The 17,594-nt window shown below is 35.3% G+C and overlaps 3 protein-coding genes across 4 annotated transcripts; all 3 read right to left on the reverse strand.

The window, feature by feature from the left end:
- Positions 1–3,707: 3,707 nt before the first annotated feature.
- Positions 3,708–12,497, reverse strand: LOC123887465 (DEAD-box ATP-dependent RNA helicase 46-like). The gene is made up of 8 exons (XM_045936783.1): positions 12,294–12,497; positions 10,834–12,105; positions 8,711–8,932; positions 8,246–8,314; positions 6,694–6,963; positions 6,272–6,622; positions 5,354–5,631; positions 3,708–5,157 (listed from the first exon to the last, which is right to left on the reverse strand). Exons 2-8 carry the CDS (start codon positions 12,070–12,072, stop codon positions 4,113–4,115), a joined length of 3,474 nt encoding a protein of 1,157 aa, XP_045792739.1. The 5' UTR covers positions 12,073–12,105; positions 12,294–12,497; the 3' UTR covers positions 3,708–4,112.
- Positions 12,498–14,187: 1,690 nt separating this feature from the next.
- Positions 14,188–16,526, reverse strand: LOC123885335. Of its 2 annotated transcripts, XR_006801137.1 has the most exons (3): positions 16,478–16,526; positions 15,896–15,943; positions 14,191–14,913 (listed from the first exon to the last, which is right to left on the reverse strand). XR_006801137.1 is itself a non-coding variant. In XM_045934609.1 (2 exons), exon 2 carries the CDS (start codon positions 14,908–14,910, stop codon positions 14,446–14,448), a length of 465 nt encoding a protein of 154 aa, XP_045790565.1. In that variant the 5' UTR covers positions 14,911–14,913; positions 16,478–16,500; the 3' UTR covers positions 14,188–14,445. The 2 variants fall into 2 exon arrangements, 1 of the variants encoding a protein (XP_045790565.1); XM_045934609.1 differs by lacking the exon at positions 15,896–15,943 and having other exon boundaries at positions 14,188–14,913; positions 16,478–16,500.
- A 332-nt stretch (positions 16,527–16,858) lies between these two features.
- LOC123886306 lies at positions 16,859–17,590 on the reverse strand. Its single transcript, XM_045935633.1, has 2 exons — positions 16,975–17,590; positions 16,859–16,866 (listed from the first exon to the last, which is right to left on the reverse strand). Exons 1-2 carry the CDS (start codon positions 17,588–17,590, stop codon positions 16,859–16,861), a joined length of 624 nt encoding a protein of 207 aa, XP_045791589.1.
- Positions 17,591–17,594: the final 4 nt, after the last annotated feature.

Here is a 17,594-nt window from a genome sequence, read left to right on the forward strand (position 1 = left end):
TAAAAATACCCACTGAATTTTAACAATTTTTCATTCCATCTACTTCAAAGTTCAGATTTTTATAACTAAAAATTATCATTTTTCATCTTTTCTTAATTTCTAGTTCATTTTCGTTTTATTATTTTTTTAAATTTCGAACTTGGTATGCAACAAATTACAGTAAAACATTAAGTAGTTTTGTGGATCATGATTTTACAAATTTAATGACACAAATTTTGTGTTTTTTCGACAATCATAGAGGGAGAAATCAAAGAAAAACCTCTTCTTTTATGGTGTTCACAAAATCGCGAATTTTGTTTTAAATCTCACGTTTTGATGTTTAAAACTTGATAATTTTGTGTTAAAATCTTTAGAAGATTGAATTCTGGTCGAAACGCACCAAAAATCGCACGAAACGGGGCTGTAAACGCGGAGAAAATGGTGATGGAGCGCAACCCAGTTTTGACCCGTTTCTGGTCACGGGTCGACCCGCCAGAGGTTGAAGATACACTGTTCATGCTCCAGTGAGTCCCACTCGCGGGTCAGAGAGAGTGAGGGAGAGTGTGATAGCTACGAGCGTCCGATTTATATGCCGTTTTTTGCCTTGCACTTTATTTAACAAGCTTTATTTTTATAATATTTTTTTCAAATTTATTTCCTGAATTAAATTTTATTTTTAAAATATAACAACAGTATTAATTAATTAAACATTTTTAAATAATGTTATTAGAAAAATATGTTAGAAATACAATATTATATATCGTCAACTTTATATTGATATTCACTTCCCTTAATAAAGATGATATGATTATGCTTACCACATTCTACCTTCTCTAATTATAACAAACTTAATTTTTTTAATTAACAAAATCCTACAATTAGATGCAAGTGAAAGGTTAGAAATAAGAAGAAAAAAAATGAATTTTGCACATTATCGTTCGTTTAGCATATTCTTGTGTCATGGCAAATAATTTAGAGGAGAGAGTTATCATATTACCGAGGGGATTAGAAATGGAGAAACAACTCCTGACATCGCATGTAGGGACATCGCAGGAGTCGGGGTTTGAACCTTGGACATTCCACTTATTCATCTTTAAGATGAAATTTTTAATCACTAGGCTACTTGACAAGAAATAGAGAAACAACTCAATAAGTGGCCTATTTTCAAAGCTAGACAGACGAAATCAACGAATTATATGGATATTGGGAGAGACTCGGTACAAATCAAATCTTATTGAAAGTTCAAAGCAACCCAGAACTAATCGAAAGCTTAGAATAATAATCATCTCAAATATTAATTTGATTAAAGTTTTATTATAAACAAGTTTAGAGATTCGTGCATTCGCACAGATCCATTGATTTTTATGCAATATTTAAATTCATAATGATATTAATGCAAAAATATATTTACGGTAAAATATTTTAAATTTTGTTATAAAATATAAGTGAAACTATGGTGCTATTTATTGTAAAACTTATTAAATTAATAAAATTGATTTATTAAAGGTATTTTCCCGTGTATGCTTTTAAATAATTTAAAATTAATACGTTCTAAATTTTAAGCATGTCATCTTTTTATTGTATTTATCTTATATTCTTTCTATTTTTTTAATAATTATTTTAGTTAAATTACAATAAAGAATACAAAACTTGGAACGTGGTTAAAACCACTAAGGATAAATTAGTAAATTATATAGTAATCAATTTTATTATATTAGAAGTAGATAACTATTGAGCTCTTCCTTGTAAAACTTATTAAATTAATAAAATTATTAAATGTATTTTCTCGTGTATACATTTAAATAAATTATAATTAATACATTCTAAATTTTAAGCATGTCATCTTTTTATTGTATTTATCTTATATTCTTTCTATTTTTTAAAAATATTTTTAGTTTTAGTGAAATTACACATTGGGTATGGGGCCAATTGTCATCCCTAATTCCCAACCTTAATTATCAACTAACTTATCACTCTTTCGCTATTTTTACCAATTAAAGTTTATATTTGTTCTGGTGAACACTCAAAGGGGGTTATATTATTAATAATGTGATGTTGGAATTACAATGTATGATCCCTAATTCTGGGAATCTTAGTAAAAATGTCATATATCCTTTTACAATGAAAGCTTGATGTTATTTATAGACTGATATTCATTCTTCTCCAAGTTTAAACTCCTGGAGATTCGGCCATCACCGTCTTCTCCGGTGATTCAGCGCAAGAATAGGAGTAGTCATCTTTTCCTTCGTCCCCAAGCTATGGAGGTTACGAGGTGTTGATGTCTTCCACGCGAAGTTAAGCAGTTGACACATAGAAGAGGAAGAAGATACTTGGGCGCGACATACTTGCTAGCACCGTCTCGCCGCGTCATGTTGGCTCGCCTCCTCTCATGGATCATTTTGATTGGGCTTTGATACTTTGAGACTTATTGGGCCTAATGGATTTCTCCCTTTTAGCCCATTGCCCGGTCCAATATTATTTTTCACGATAATACTATTTAAAAAATGGTTAGCGGTGTAGTTTATTGTCTGTCTGCCTTTCATTAAAGTGTATATTTTTCATGCATATAAACTTTATTATAAAAAAAGTTTATAAATATTCAAATGTTACTTAATTAATTTGAATAAAAAATAGGGTCAAGTAAGTTTTTGGTTACGATAAATATCTCGAATTTTGTTTTTAGTTCCTATAAAAAATTTCTACAACTTTTAATTCCTCAAAAATTTTCTGCCACAACTTTTGGCCACTACTTTTAATAAACTTTTGTGTACTTTCACATTTTCGAATGATTTTTTGTATTCATATTTATATTTTTTATGCATATGACTTTCTTTTATGCATTTATATTCATGTTTATAAGGTTATAAAAACCTCTCCCATAAAAATTTATTTTTTTAACATATATAAGATGAATTATTCATCAATTTTTAAGCACGTAAAAAAAAAAAACATTTAATTCATTCATTGTCAAAAAAATTTAATTTTTGCAAGAGATATTCTTATGATGTACTAAATATTTAATGAAATAAAACTTGCTAAGAGGGACTAAAAATAAAATTTAAAAGTATATAAGAACTAAAAATATATTTAACTATAAAAAATATGATTTTCTCTATTAAAAAAAAAAATGATTTAAAAAATATACAATTTCGTATGTTGTTTGCCTTTGTGAAAACAAACGAAAAGTAGTGTCAAATTTTCAAAAAATAATGAAAAGGAGTACTAGTACTGTGAGTAAATTAATTAAAGAGAGTGTACCAAAAAAAAATTAATTAAAGAGAGGGAGTTTCAAAAAAAAAAAAGGCGATTGGTTTTTCATTGTAAACTACAACAGACCTTGAATTGTGTGTGAGTGTGATTTAATACTTCCCTTCATTAACTTTGGGGAAAATGTAACATTATTAAAAATTTCATTGCTACAATTAAAAATTACAAAGTTAATATCTCTTCACCACTCAATATTTGACAGCTCGGATGGGTAAAAGTAACCCAATTGCTATGGATAACCAAGTTGTCACCTCAGCCATTAGTTGACATGCTAATATCTTAATGGATGCGTAAAATAATTTATTTTACCCGAACGGTGTAGAGAAATTAAACTCAATATTTATGTAAATAAATAATATCTGTGTTTTATTTAACTTCAAATTTCAGTCCATTTTATTTTATTAAACTAGTAAGTGAACATGAAATATTGTCTTAAGGACACTATGCTAACAAAAACAGAATGACAAAATAAAGCAATAATTACCACCAGGTTAAGTGACTTGAGCTCTGGTCTTTTACAATAAATGATAAAAATATAGAATCTATTACATCAGTTTAACCCACACAACTAATAATACAACCAAACCAATGCCTTCCAATTTTCACAAATTAATGGGAATTAAATACGACGTTACCACCAGCCTACAAAAAATTAAAAACCAAAACAACTTGCATTCAACATTCAGCAAAGCTGCAGTATATCATATTAGATCGTTTGCTCGAGTTTCCTGCATTCTGTAACTTCGAATCAATCTTTTGCTATTAGGCAATCTCAGTGCAAAGCCAATAGGGAACAGAAAGTGAGAGGTTAATATAGCACCCACTGTCAAAATGCATTTTCAAAAATTGTGATTAGAACAACTGCATCAAATATCAGAAGGTGGTTGATGACTAACGTCCACTACAGCCTCTGGATTATTTGGGCCAGTGTTCCCCACAACAGGTAGCTGCTCCACATGTTCTGTCCCCAAAATAGAATTCCCTTCTGTGTTGCCAGGTATAGGATCAGAAGCTCCTGCTTCAGGTGCCACAATATCAATCTTATCAGAAAATTTTGACTTAACACGCCTTGTAGGTTTGGGGCTGCGGCTGCGGCTATAACTACGACCACGGCTACGACTCCGACGTGGACTCCGACTACGGCTATAGCTGCGACTGCGACCTCGAGACCAGCTGCGACGTGGACTACGACTACGGCTATAGCTCCTACTCCTACTTCTACTTCTACTCCTGCTGCTGCTTCTGTTAATATCCCACGTTCGAACTCTATCAGGGCTACGACTGTAACTTCTGTCTCTACTTCTCGGAACATCTCTTCTGTTGTCGAATCTTCCCCGTCCACGTCCTTGTCCACGACCATCCATGTACCGATCACTAGGACCACCGCGGTCACCCCTGCCACCCCAACCAACACTGCCCCCACGTGGAGCACCAAATCCTCTACCCCTGTTGCCCCCTCTACCAGGAAAGAAATCACCTCTACCACCTTGTCCACCAGCTGCATCCCTCATTCCACCGCGAGCCCCAAAGCCACCACCATCCCTCATGCCCCCACGACCACCAAAGCCACCACCATCCCTCATGCCTCCACGACCACCAAATCCACTGTCCCTCGTATTTCCACGACCACCACTCTCCCAGCGCCCACCACCACCACTACCAGAGTCAAAACGACTCATCCCGCCCCTATCCTTTCCAAAGCTTGGTGGCCCACGTGAAGCAATCTGTCTTAACTCTGGAAGCACATGCTGGTTAGCACCCTCCAAAACTTTGATCAAATCACCTGCATGTTTCCAATCCTGCTCAGAGAAAAAGGTATATGCCACTCCAGTAGCACCTGCCCTTCCAGTTCTACCAATTCGGTGTACATAGTCCTCAACACCATTGGGGAAATCATAGTTGATCACCACCCTATAATGTAAAATGGTAACAAAATTTAACAAAAATGGTTCATATAACGGCCAAACAAAGATAAGGCCACAATACAACATCTAATAATAGGATCATCATTATCTAGCACATGCACACGCCATTTAAAATTAAAATCTTCAAACGCCTACTTCATAAATAAACTTGAGAATAAGCACTTAAATACAAAGAGGCAAACCTTATATCCTTAATATCAAGACCACGAGCAGCAACATCAGTGGCAACCAAAATTGGAGATTTCCCAGTCCGGAACTGACCTAAAACCCAGTCTCTCTCACCTTGAGACTTGTCACCGTGAATTGCAGCAGCCCCAAAAGTTCGGCCAATACTACGGGCAAGCTGATCACATAACTTTTTTGTGGAACAAAATATTATGATCTTAGAACCCCGTTCCTGAGATCTGAGGATCTGCTCTAGACGCCTCTGTTTCTCCATTTGTGCGACAACTTCAACATACTGCCAGTTTACAAATCACTTTTACTAAGGGAAAGAAGGAATTTAAGTCATCAAGAAACTAAACAAAAATTTATTTTTTGCACTTGGAACAGACTTCAGTAAACTCATTCCAAACAGAGAAAAACGGATGGACTCCATTGGCAGCAAATAGAAGTCAGAATACAGAGGTATAGCAAGTACAACACATTGAGTAAGCAGTACAATCTAACTAAGCTGGAAAGATAATGCAATGATTATATACCGTAGGAAAGGGTTACCAGTTTACATATACATTTTAAGTGGACCATTTCCATATACATACATGTGAAGTGCAATGAGTCACAACTTTTTCTTCTATCAAAGAACTGAATGTATCTTTGCTTAGAGATGAGTTCACAAAAAAAAAAAAGTTGTATACAATCTTAATCTTGAGGACAAAAATTCCCATCACCATAAATGCAAAACAGAACATGATATATTTATTACTATATGTGATACTTCCATACATGAGAAACAGCAATTAATAGTCACAGAATAGAATATAAATTAAATTGATCACAATGGTAACTTTGACCTTCCACAGCATTGCCAAAGCAATTACGGAGCATACAAATAAATAAAAACATTGATCAAGCTAAATGACTGGGCATTAATTGAATACCTGTGTGATAGATTTATTTGCAGCAAGCTCGTCTACATTTCCAATGTTAACCTGAACAGGATTAACAAGAAGATCGCTGGCAATTTTTCTAACTTCTTTTGGCCAGGTTGCAGTGTACATGAGAGTTTGTCTACGTGGTGGAATCTCATTCACAATCTTACGGATTTGAGGCTCAAAACCCATATCAAGCATTCGGTCGGCCTCATCAAGCACAAGGAGTGAAACTTGCCTAAAGTCAATTTTTTTCATTTCAAGTATATCATTAAGCCTACCAGGTGTGGCAACAACAATATCTGCCCCACGATCTAACTCCTTTAGCTGAAGACCTTTAGGCGCTCCACCATACAAGCACTGCAAAGGGAAATCCAATATAAATAGACTAAAACATTAAAAAAGAACGATAGAAATGCTCAAGAACAAACCGTGCAAGATACTCTTGAAGACCGTGCAAATTTGAAGACCTCCTCTTGGATCTGTGTCGCAAGTTCACGTGTTGGAGCCAAAACCAATACAGTGGGGCCATTCAGAGAATTATTGCGTCTCTGCCTGAGAAGAATGAAGGCCGGCATTAAGTAGCCTAGTGTTTTCCCAGAGCCTGTTTTGGCAATAGCCACTATGTCTCTACCCTGTAGGGCAATGGGCCATGTTTGAGCCTGTATTGGTGTTGGATTCGAGAAGCCCGCAGAACGTACCTGAAATCAAAGCATATTGGCAGGCAATCAGACGACACGGTGCACACATCCAATACCTCTAGATTAAGACAACACAATTGCATTCAACAGTTTAACCAACAAACAAATTAGCAAACAATTAACAAAAGGACCCATAGGTTGTGGTTGCTTACTGAAGCAACTTGAGGCAATAAAAAAAGGCAAAAAAGATATTAGAGGCGGAGCCAATTAGCAACAAATCCCAGGTCACATAAGCTGAAATTTGATTGAAGGGCCATCCACACTTATAGAAGATGCCCATGAAAGGCTACAACCATCCTTTTTGCAGGCTCCAAAAATCAGGATAGTAGTTGCCCGTGTAATTGTGCCAATAGCAGATTAGCAGTGCAGCGTACGACATATGCTCCTGCTCTGGAGCAGATATCGCACCTGCGACAAGAGTTTAAAAGTAAAATTTGAGTTAAAACGGTGAGGAAAAGTAGTGCAAGTGGAAAACGATTACTTTCCTAGAAGCACCATGAGTTTGGATCTGCTCCATTTCCTTATATGTCCAGTTTTCCAGTTTGTGTCACATGCATAACACATGGCACTTAAAAATAACAACAGCGAAGATTAAAACAAATCATTAATCTTTTTAATAAAAAAGCAGATTGATTGAAATGTAGCCCTCGTCTCATGAACTCAGAACCCAAATTACTTTTCCGTCTTGCCGTGCCATCTGCCGTGTCACCGATATGCAGCCCCACAGTATCCCCGATATACGGCCACACCGCATCACCATATCCATCTCTGTTCTTCATGTAGTGTTTTGTATCTTTTCATTTTCCAATTTTGGAATTCAACAATGTAATTGATATTACAACCACTTCATGCTGTAATGTGATTATTACCATTTTTCCTCTTTTTCTATTTTGATTGAAGATTCAACATCTGTAATGAGATTATTACCAGTTTTTACTTATTCATTTCATTTTATCCCTTCTTCCCCCTTTGTTCTTGCTGCCTTGCTAAACCTTCTTCCTGTAATTTGCTTACATGTAGTCAAAGTAGGAATTAATTTCGCTTGGCTTTACACTGCGTCAGAGCGACGCCAACTTCCTACCATAAGCACTGAAACTCTCTCTCTCTCTCTCTCCTCTATTTAATAAATACTGATTTTAAAATTTTAATCTTGGCCATTGATATTTTTAAGCGCCACATGTCATACACCCGTGAAATAAACTGGATACATATGGAAATAGAGCAGATCCAAACTCAAGTACCATAGCATCCAATACCATATAACAGGACAGAATAAACTTACCTCTTGCAATATCTCTGGAGGGAACCCGGTAGAATCAAATGTCATGAATGGTGGTGGAATGTTGTCACCCTGTCCAATAAGCAGTAAATAATGAGAAACAGCTCATACAATATATATATATATATATATATATATATATATATATATATATATATATATAAAGAAATATAATCTAAGCATAAAACAGATGTGGCTGTTCTGGAAGAAAAAAACATTGGCATCAAGATCCCCGCTGAAAAGCAGAAACCGTCTAAAACATATCATATTACATGTGCAAAATCTGAAGTTATAAGCATTGATGCTCCATTCTCTCCTTTGGAGCATCGTAATTCTAATACATAGGCAATTGATAATAGCAAGTATGCCTAGTGAACTGGGGAGTCTGGGAAGGCTTGGTCCAAATATTATTTGTATCAAGAAACTAAATTTGGTAGCATACACAACTGCGAAAAGAATATTACAAACCGTTGCTGTAACTTCGTGTTGCTGACAGTATAATTCAGCTGCTGAGAGATCAGTAACATCTGAAGATCCACCATAAGGAGGCCTCGTAAAAGAGTTGCTTGAAAGAGGAGAAGGTCCTCCTATTGGAGGAGTGAACATGTTACTCATAGCATTCACAGTAATACCACTTCCATTTCCAATGGGGACATTATTTTGAAAAGGGGAATTGCCAATCCTCATATCCTGCAAAGATGTTTCACAGAATCATCAATGAGTGAAATATATCATTAGGATAACAAACAAGCATATTATCAGGAGGAATACAATGAAAAATCAACTTAATACATACATAAATTCGGAAAACAGGTGAAGCTTTGAAAGTAACTACTTCTAAGCTATGAAGCACGGACACAGACACCGACACCGGACACGACACTGACACGTCGACACCGATAAAAATTTGGAAAAACGACATAATTTAGTGTAATCATAAGTGTCGGTGTCGGTGTCAGACACCGACATGTGTCCGACACGGACACGCCTAATCTGAGGAGTGTCGGTGCTTCCTAGCTTCTAAGGCACACGGGCACCATGTGCCTAGCTAAAGGAGCAGTATTTTAGGAATTCCTTTGGACGCCTTTGGCTACAGTAATCTTTCTGAGATTTTTGTCATCAAAGTGATAAGTTATCCCCAAGATAATATTCTTGATAAAAGAGTGTTAATTTATCGTATTTTAATGAAAAAAATGAATGAAGTTTTCAAACAAATGCACCATTAACTGCTATTTTCAGATAAATACACCGTGACCGTTGATTGCAGCTTTCAGACAAATGCACCATTTTGTGGGACAGGGGTAGAATGAGTGTTTCCAAATAATAACTAATTAGTATTTTATTATTTTAAACCATGGTACTTAGAATCCCGATTTGAATCCTAAAATCCCACAATCTTGAGATTATGCTTGCCTTGAGCGATTAAGAGTGCACACAGAATCTTATTTTGGTGGAATTAGGCAATTCCACCCACCAGTTAATCTTGCATCGTATAATCTACATGCAACCTTTGAAACGGTTATGTGATTATACTTATTAAATTAAAAATTTATAGAAGTATTTGAAGTGTGATTCAAGGTTTTTGCAATTTCGGCTGTTGCGGATGTTGTATCACAAATTACGGTCATCGCGGTTTGAATTTCTCACAACATTACACAAATATTATTAAAATAAAATTATTTATATTTTCATTTTCATATGCTATATAATAAATACATAATTAATTATTTGAGTAAAAAGAAGCAATTACTTCTCGGTATCAGGTAAAAGCCAAAAGAAAAAAAGACAACAATCACATAAATAACATAAGCAATATCCACTCACTCAGTCACTCGTTCTCACTCACTCCATTGTTTCTACTTTCTAGTATCTTCTTCCAATGTCTCACTCTTTCTAGTTTCTTCTTTCCGCTTCGTTTTCCTCACCAACAAACACAAATTACACAATCGCCAACATGATTCACCAACACGGAACACACAATTCAAACTCAAGTTTTTTCTCTCTAAAAACTCATCTCTCTTGCACACAAACACAACACCCAAACCAAAAGAGTGAGTCACTGAGAGAAGGAGATCTAGATCTGCCGATTGAAGGAGGAAGCAAGCAATGAAGTTGTATTTAATATCGAGATTCCCTCTTTCTACTTTATGAATTCTATTCTGTTTTTTGCGGCCGTAACAGTGTATTGTCGCGGCCGTAACGGAGTTTTGGCTGTGATTTTCTTTCTCATCGTTAAAACGGGGGAAAAGCAGTAACGGCCACCGCTGGTACTGTTTTGTAACGGCCGAAATCGCAGTACAGGAACTTTTAAACCACTGATACCATATTATTCTTGAATTAAATTTATTGAAATAACCTAAAAACATCAGCCTAACCATAAAAAACCAACCACATAATATAAGTTAAAAGAATATATAGAGGTTTATAAGTAAAAATGGTCTATCTTTAGACTTAATACATAGCATAGCATTATAATATCGTTTTAATTCATGTAGCCAACTCCTCCATGTGAGACAACACTTTGCTTTTGCTGTTTATAAAAATGGAAAATTGAAGCAATGATTTAAACTTTAAAAGATTAAACAAAGTACCTGCGGATTTCGGGAAATCGGCATTTGAGTCATATCTGGCTGCTGACGACCCATTGGCGGCATCTCTTTGTTAGAATTATAGTAATAGTCATTTCCAGCTCTACCATGTACATTGTCCTCATGTACCATCTTTTGGGCAACAGGATGTACATTGGATGGATGACCATGCATTATTCCCGGGCTCATCTGGTTTTGGAAATTAGGATTAGGACCCTGTTGGTAATATAAATCAGAACCACCCTGCTGTGACTGTATTGTTGGGCTAGGCTGTTGCATGCTTCCTGGATAGCCCCTAAATTGTTGTGGTTGGGCAGGATTAACACTTGCATTAGTAACTTGACCAGAACTAACTTCGGCAGGAACGTTTTTATTGTTTTGAACAGGCAAGGCACTCCTTTGTTGATACTGTGATGGTGAGAAACCAACTTGGCTTCCATTTTTAAACTCTGCTTCCTCCATCTTTGGCATCGCTGTTTTAAAATCTTGTTGATTTTCAAAATGCTGGTTATGTATGTTATGCGGATGTTGATTAGGCTGGGGGTTTGGTTGCCCAGATGAGTGCATATTTGGTTGAATCTGCTGGGAGTTAGGTTGCCTAGGTGTAACCATGTTTTGTTGATATCCCATATAATGCATGTTCTGAGGAGTAAACTGGGGCGCTTGCGGTTGCACAAGATGCGAACCGTGATCTTGAGTACCTCCTTGCCCAAATTGTTGTGGATGAATCGGCTGTGGAGGCATCTGATGCATCTGCTGAAATTGCTGTCCTTGATACTGCATCATCTGCTGCCCTTGAGGCTGCATCATCTGTGGTCTACCTTGGTGTAACCCTGGCTGTTGCGCCGGCTGTGAAATCTGTGAATTCTGCTGCTGGACAGGTTGAGCAGCCTGAGAATTCGGCTGCTGAGTACCCTGCGCCACATGAGGACTCATCTGCTGCGGCATCTGTTGACCATGCTGTTGAGCATAATGACCCCCCTGCTGTTGTTGCATCATCTGTTGCCCTTGCCCATGCTGTTGAGTCACCGGTATAGGCGCCAAGCTCGGCGTAGAAGCCGCCGGCACAGGCGGAGCCAACGGTGTTGGCTTTTCATACTGAGTAACATTAGTATCAGGATTCCAATAGTATAACAAACCAGTAGCTCCATCAATCAAACCTTTCCACGGCGCCGGAAGCGAGGGATCATCCGGTGCATATCTAGGACCAACCCCAGCAGAAGCTGCCTCTGTTGTTGCCATCTCAAAACACTTCTTATCTTCCTATCAATCTCTCTACAATCATAAAAACATTGTTCAAATTTCAAACAAACAACACATAACAACATTAAATCCTGATCTAACCGCACCAAAATCGTTGGAATAATAATTATGAAACAAATTACATATCTTGAATCAATGAACCCTAAAAAAGAACAAGATTATTGGACTACGTAGAGTATAACAAAAAAAAGTGAACATACCTTAGATGAGTGAGATTCAAGAAAAGTGAAAAAATTGTTAATGATGAGTGTTCATGATGATGATGGCGTTTTTTCGTATGAAGGATTGAAAGTGAAGTGAAAATATCCTGTGAGAACCGAAATACAGAGGCAGCGTTTTGTTTGTTGAATGAAATAATGTTTTGGTTAATTAGGTTAGGGTTGAAGAATAAGAGATTGGAATTGAGTGTGGTTGTTTGTAATTTAAGGTGGATTTTATTGGGCCGTTGGATTGGAAAATTAGTATTATCTATCGCCTCTTCAATGGTTGCGTGTTTATGCCGTTCGTTTTATTTTAGGAATATCTCACTCATCTCAATTATATAATTTGTTTTATTTTTTATATATCTTTATTTTAATTTATCAAAAAAAAAAAATTTCGTACACTTTCTTTTTTCAATAAATTTAATATATTATGTAAAAAAAACAAATAATATGCTATGTACCAAAAAGCACGTTAAATATGTAAATCTCAATATTATGCTTAGAATTTGCAAGCATTAATGTCTTTTGGTGATTCGTGGAGTAAATATTATTAGATAATAATATTATTAGGGTTTTAAGTATTGGATTTTATATATTAGTAGTCAAGTAGTCCATTAAGAATTATTATAAATTATCTTGTAATCTTTTTCATTAAACAATGCAATTCTGATATTACTGAAACCCTAGCCGTCACTTTATGTTTCTCTCTGAACTTTAACATGGTATCAAAGAGCTTGGTTTGATTTCGAAATCTATCGAAGAATTTTTTCTATGCGATTTCAATCGGAAGTCTTTGGTTGAACGATACCACTTGATCTGCTGGAGTTGATCGGTCTGGACTCTGTTCGGTACGTAGGTGTCTTTGAATTGCTTTTGCTTCACGTTGGTAATTAATTGTTTAGTTTGTTCGGTTACCTTGCATTTGGTTTTAGTATTGTGATTTGCCTTTCCAATTGAATTACAAGTGATTTGCTTTCCACGTGCCTTGTCTTTTGTTTCTGTTTGTTTATCAACAAGAAAAGTTTGAAGATTATTATCCCTTGTTGATCACAATGAGCCATGATAAAGATGATTCCCTTCGCTCTATTAGTGTCCAACTCAAAGGAGAAAATTATCCTTATTTGAGTTAAGTAATGAAAAAAAATTTGATAGGAAAAGATATGTGGAGTTATGTTGATGGAACTTCTATTAAGCCTATGGATAAAAAAGATGTTGATAAGTATGCAGAAGCTTTGAAAACATGGAATAAAAATAATTCAAAGGTTATTACTTGGATAAATAATTCAGTCACTCACTCGATAGGTATGTAATTGGCAAAATTTGATACTGCTCAGGAGGTTTGGGAGCATTTGAAAACGTCTGTATGTTCAGTCTAATTTTGCAAAGCGGTATCAGCTGGAGAGTGATATTAGAGCTCTCAAACAGGATAATATGACAATTCAAGAATTCTATTTGGCGATGAGTAATTTGTGGGATCAGTTGTTGGCTCTTATGGAATCAGCTGAACTGAAATTTGTCAAAGCATACACTGATCTAAGAGAAGAGCAACATTTGGTTTAGTTTCTGATGGCTCTTAGGGATGATTTTGAGGGGCTTCGTGGGGGTATTCTACATCGTAATCCTCTTCCCAAAGTTGATTCGGTTGTTAATGAATTGTTGGCTGTAACACCCCATTTTCAGGAACTGTAGAAAATGGTGTTAAGTCATAAAATTTAATCGCGAATATGAATTAACTCTATTTATATATTTTACTTGTAATGAAATATCAATAATACATTTTTATTTTTACTTTGAGTCTAAATAAAATTTAATAAATATAAAATGAAAACACATTATTATATAGAATATGCATCATATATTTCACAAAGTCATAATTTTCATGCCAGTAGGCTTACATAGTTAAACTTGACAGGTATAGTTAAACTGTTTCACAAAACCTGCAAGTAAATAGTTCCTAATTAGATCAAACTATTCTTAACTAATCATGAGTCATACACCTTATCCCCTAGAAGTTACTGCCACCAAGAGTCACAAAAGAGAGTCACGAAGCATGGACTTATCTAGTCTATTATAATAACCCAAAAGGCTTCAAGACTTAATCCTACCATTAGTTAGTATTTTACATACTGCCTAACCATTATTATTATTATTAATGACCATTAGGGAGACTTCCATTATTCCCGTTAGCTTCTCCACCACTAGAGTCTTCAGAAGGATCTTCATCGGGTACAATTTGATTATCATTATTATTCATTCTTAAATTTGCTTGATGATTCACAAAATTATAATAAACTGGACTACGGCTACGCACTCTCATACGGGCGGTACGACCAACACGAGGCCTTGGTCCCCTAGGTCCAGTAGAGTGAGAACCCCTTCCAACTCCATTAAGGTTGAGAACCATTATCATTCTCTCTAATGGCAGCACCATCTCCAGGGTAATATGGTGTATGATAGATGAAACAAGTAATCCTCCTATTCCTTCAGTTGTCTTCACGAATCCAGTAAAAGTCAAGGTTTGTGACGCTCTATCCAGCTCCCAAACAGCGTCACCCATCTCCTCTAGACACTCAATCCTCCGGGTTCCCGAGTGGTTCAGCGGCTCCCTCGGCATTATCTGTAATGTAAGGGTGAAATACTCGTACACAAGCTTACCACGCGATGAGATCACAAGGTTACACATAGTATTATACACTTACATGCATTTTATCTCTTCTAATTACTATACATGTCTAGACATAAAATTATGTTGAATCAAAGAATCACATGTTATCATGAGCAGTTTCACAGAAAATTTAATAGTTAATCACAGAAGCATGTATCACAAAACATTTGATAGTTAATCACAGAAGCATGTATTGTGATAAATGTAAGAATTCATCTCAGAAGCATGTATCAATAAGTTAATATATTAGGATCATCACTTAAGAGTATTCACATTCAAGACATTATAGCACTTAGTCAAATAATTCTCACCACCCAAAATTTGTTAGTCCTCATCGAATTCAGATGATAAACCGAGACAAAAATTCATTATCCAAAGTTAGTTTACTTAACTTATTTGGTATTTATTTTTGACACACCTACTCCATGGAGACTTTTATTATGAGCGTAAGGCCGTTTCAACTGCCATATCATGGTTGTTTGCAATCGACATATATCAAATATGTCTCAACCATTCTGGCCCGAGCGCTACACCTTATTATAGATAGTATCCGAAACTCATGTTCACCTCAACTTTTTACCATAAACAGCTTCAAGTACACACATAGTTTACAATAGACAGTTCAAAGATATAGAGAATGTATCATGAATTATTATTCTAACTATTTGAACATACTGTTTTATATTATGAGAAAATGAGTTAAGATCATATATAGATTGTATTCACATACCACATATATTAAAAGGGAGTTCTACTTTCAACAATTCAATGTTACAGGGATTATCATCCCCTGCATATTAACTTATTTTAATCAATTCTATGTTACCTTATAATTATAACATTAAGTACACAAGTTCCTAATTATAACTAATAATATATATACAATTACCACATTTCTTGTGCTCACCAACTTATTATTAGTATAACCCCTTACCTTTGAGCTTTTCAGAATAACTTGTGCAATCTCCTTCTTCTATGTTACCTATCCACTCATCAAAATAACTACTCTTAACTTACTATCATTATACTCAAAATTCTAACATTACTGAGATAAAAAAATAAGTCACAAGAATTTATATTCTAAGAATAAAAGATGGAAAGCCAACGTACATTAATATGTTAAATGGCCTATCATTGTTGCTTAAGCATATATATGTGTTTATAAATTTTTGAGATCTTGCAACTACATCTTCTGATAGTTCAAAACACTATAATTTTCTTTGCAAAATGACAGATCTAGATCCTGTTATCATGCTTCATTCTCTGTTCCTTTATCTATCTTCTTTTTCTTTTGTAACCAATTAGTGACAAAATCAAGTGGAGTTAAAATCTTGAATTAATCATTTGAGGAAGTTAAGATTCTAACATGATGATAGTTACATATGAATTGAAGCCTTCAGTTATGGAAAATGGAAGCATCTAAGGTCCTAGAATGAATAAAAAGGCAAATTTGCTAAAAGGCTATAAATGAACAAAAGAGGAAATATTAGACTAAAAGAAAGAAGAAAGAACGAACCTTTTAACAGAGCTTTCTTAGTAGTGAATTGTGTGAAAAGTTTGTGAAAGTTACACTCCTATTTATATGCATTTCCTTCCACTTCTACTTGGTTAATTTAAGCTCACGTTTTCTTTTTTTTTTTTTAGTTTGTGAAGAATGATCAGCCACGTTAACATGATTATGTGTTATCCTTATCTCACACAGTGAAATTTTTATTTTATTTATTTATTTATTTATTTATTTATTTTTTGGTGATATAATTGTATACTGTCGATTAAGGCACTGTCTAAATTTCGGTAGAATTTTAAGCCTGAAATTTTATCATAGCCTACTGAAATATTTCATGATTGATTTCTAAAATTATTTTTCTTAAATTCACAGTCTAAAAGGATAAGTTTATTATCGGTCTACACCAAGTAAAACTACTATCAAGGCACACATAAAACAAGTTAAAAATATTTGGGTGTTACATTACTACCCCACTAAAAAAAAATTTCGTCCCCGAAATTGTGTACCTCGAAATAATTCTGGATATTGTGATCTCATATTGTCCTCCAACTCCCATGTTGAATCCCCAGTTGTTTGATCCCAAACAACCCTTACTAAGGAAATTTGTTTCCCTCGTAGTTGTTTGATTCTCCTATCTTCGATCCTTACGGGAGATGTTTCATATGACAAGTTTTCTCTCAATGGGACTTCATCAGGCTCAATTATGTGAGATGGGTCGGGTACATATTTTCTTAATTGCGAAACATGTAAAACATTGTGGATATTCGAAAGAAAAGGTGGTAGAGCGATTTGATAAGCTACTGGACCAATACGACGAAGAATTTGATATGGTCCAATGAATTTTGGAGTGAGTTTTCTAGCCTTAATAGCTCTACCTACCCCAGTCGTTGATGTGACTTTCACAAATACATGTTCACCTTCTTGAAATTCGAGAGGTCTTCTTTTTCGATCAAAGTAGCTCTTTTGTCTGCTCTGTGCAACCTTCATTTTTTCACGGATTTGTTTAACTTTCTCGGTTGTTTGTTGGACTATTTCTGGTCCGAATATAGAGCTCTCTCCGTCTTGATACCAACAAAGCGGTGTTTGGCATTTTCTCCCGTACAAAGCTTCGAAAGGAGCCATACCT

Source organism: Trifolium pratense, linkage group LG5, assembly GCF_020283565.1.
Source record: "Trifolium pratense cultivar HEN17-A07 linkage group LG5, ARS_RC_1.1, whole genome shotgun sequence".
In the NCBI taxonomy this organism is placed as follows: Eukaryota; Viridiplantae; Streptophyta; class Magnoliopsida; order Fabales; family Fabaceae; genus Trifolium; species Trifolium pratense.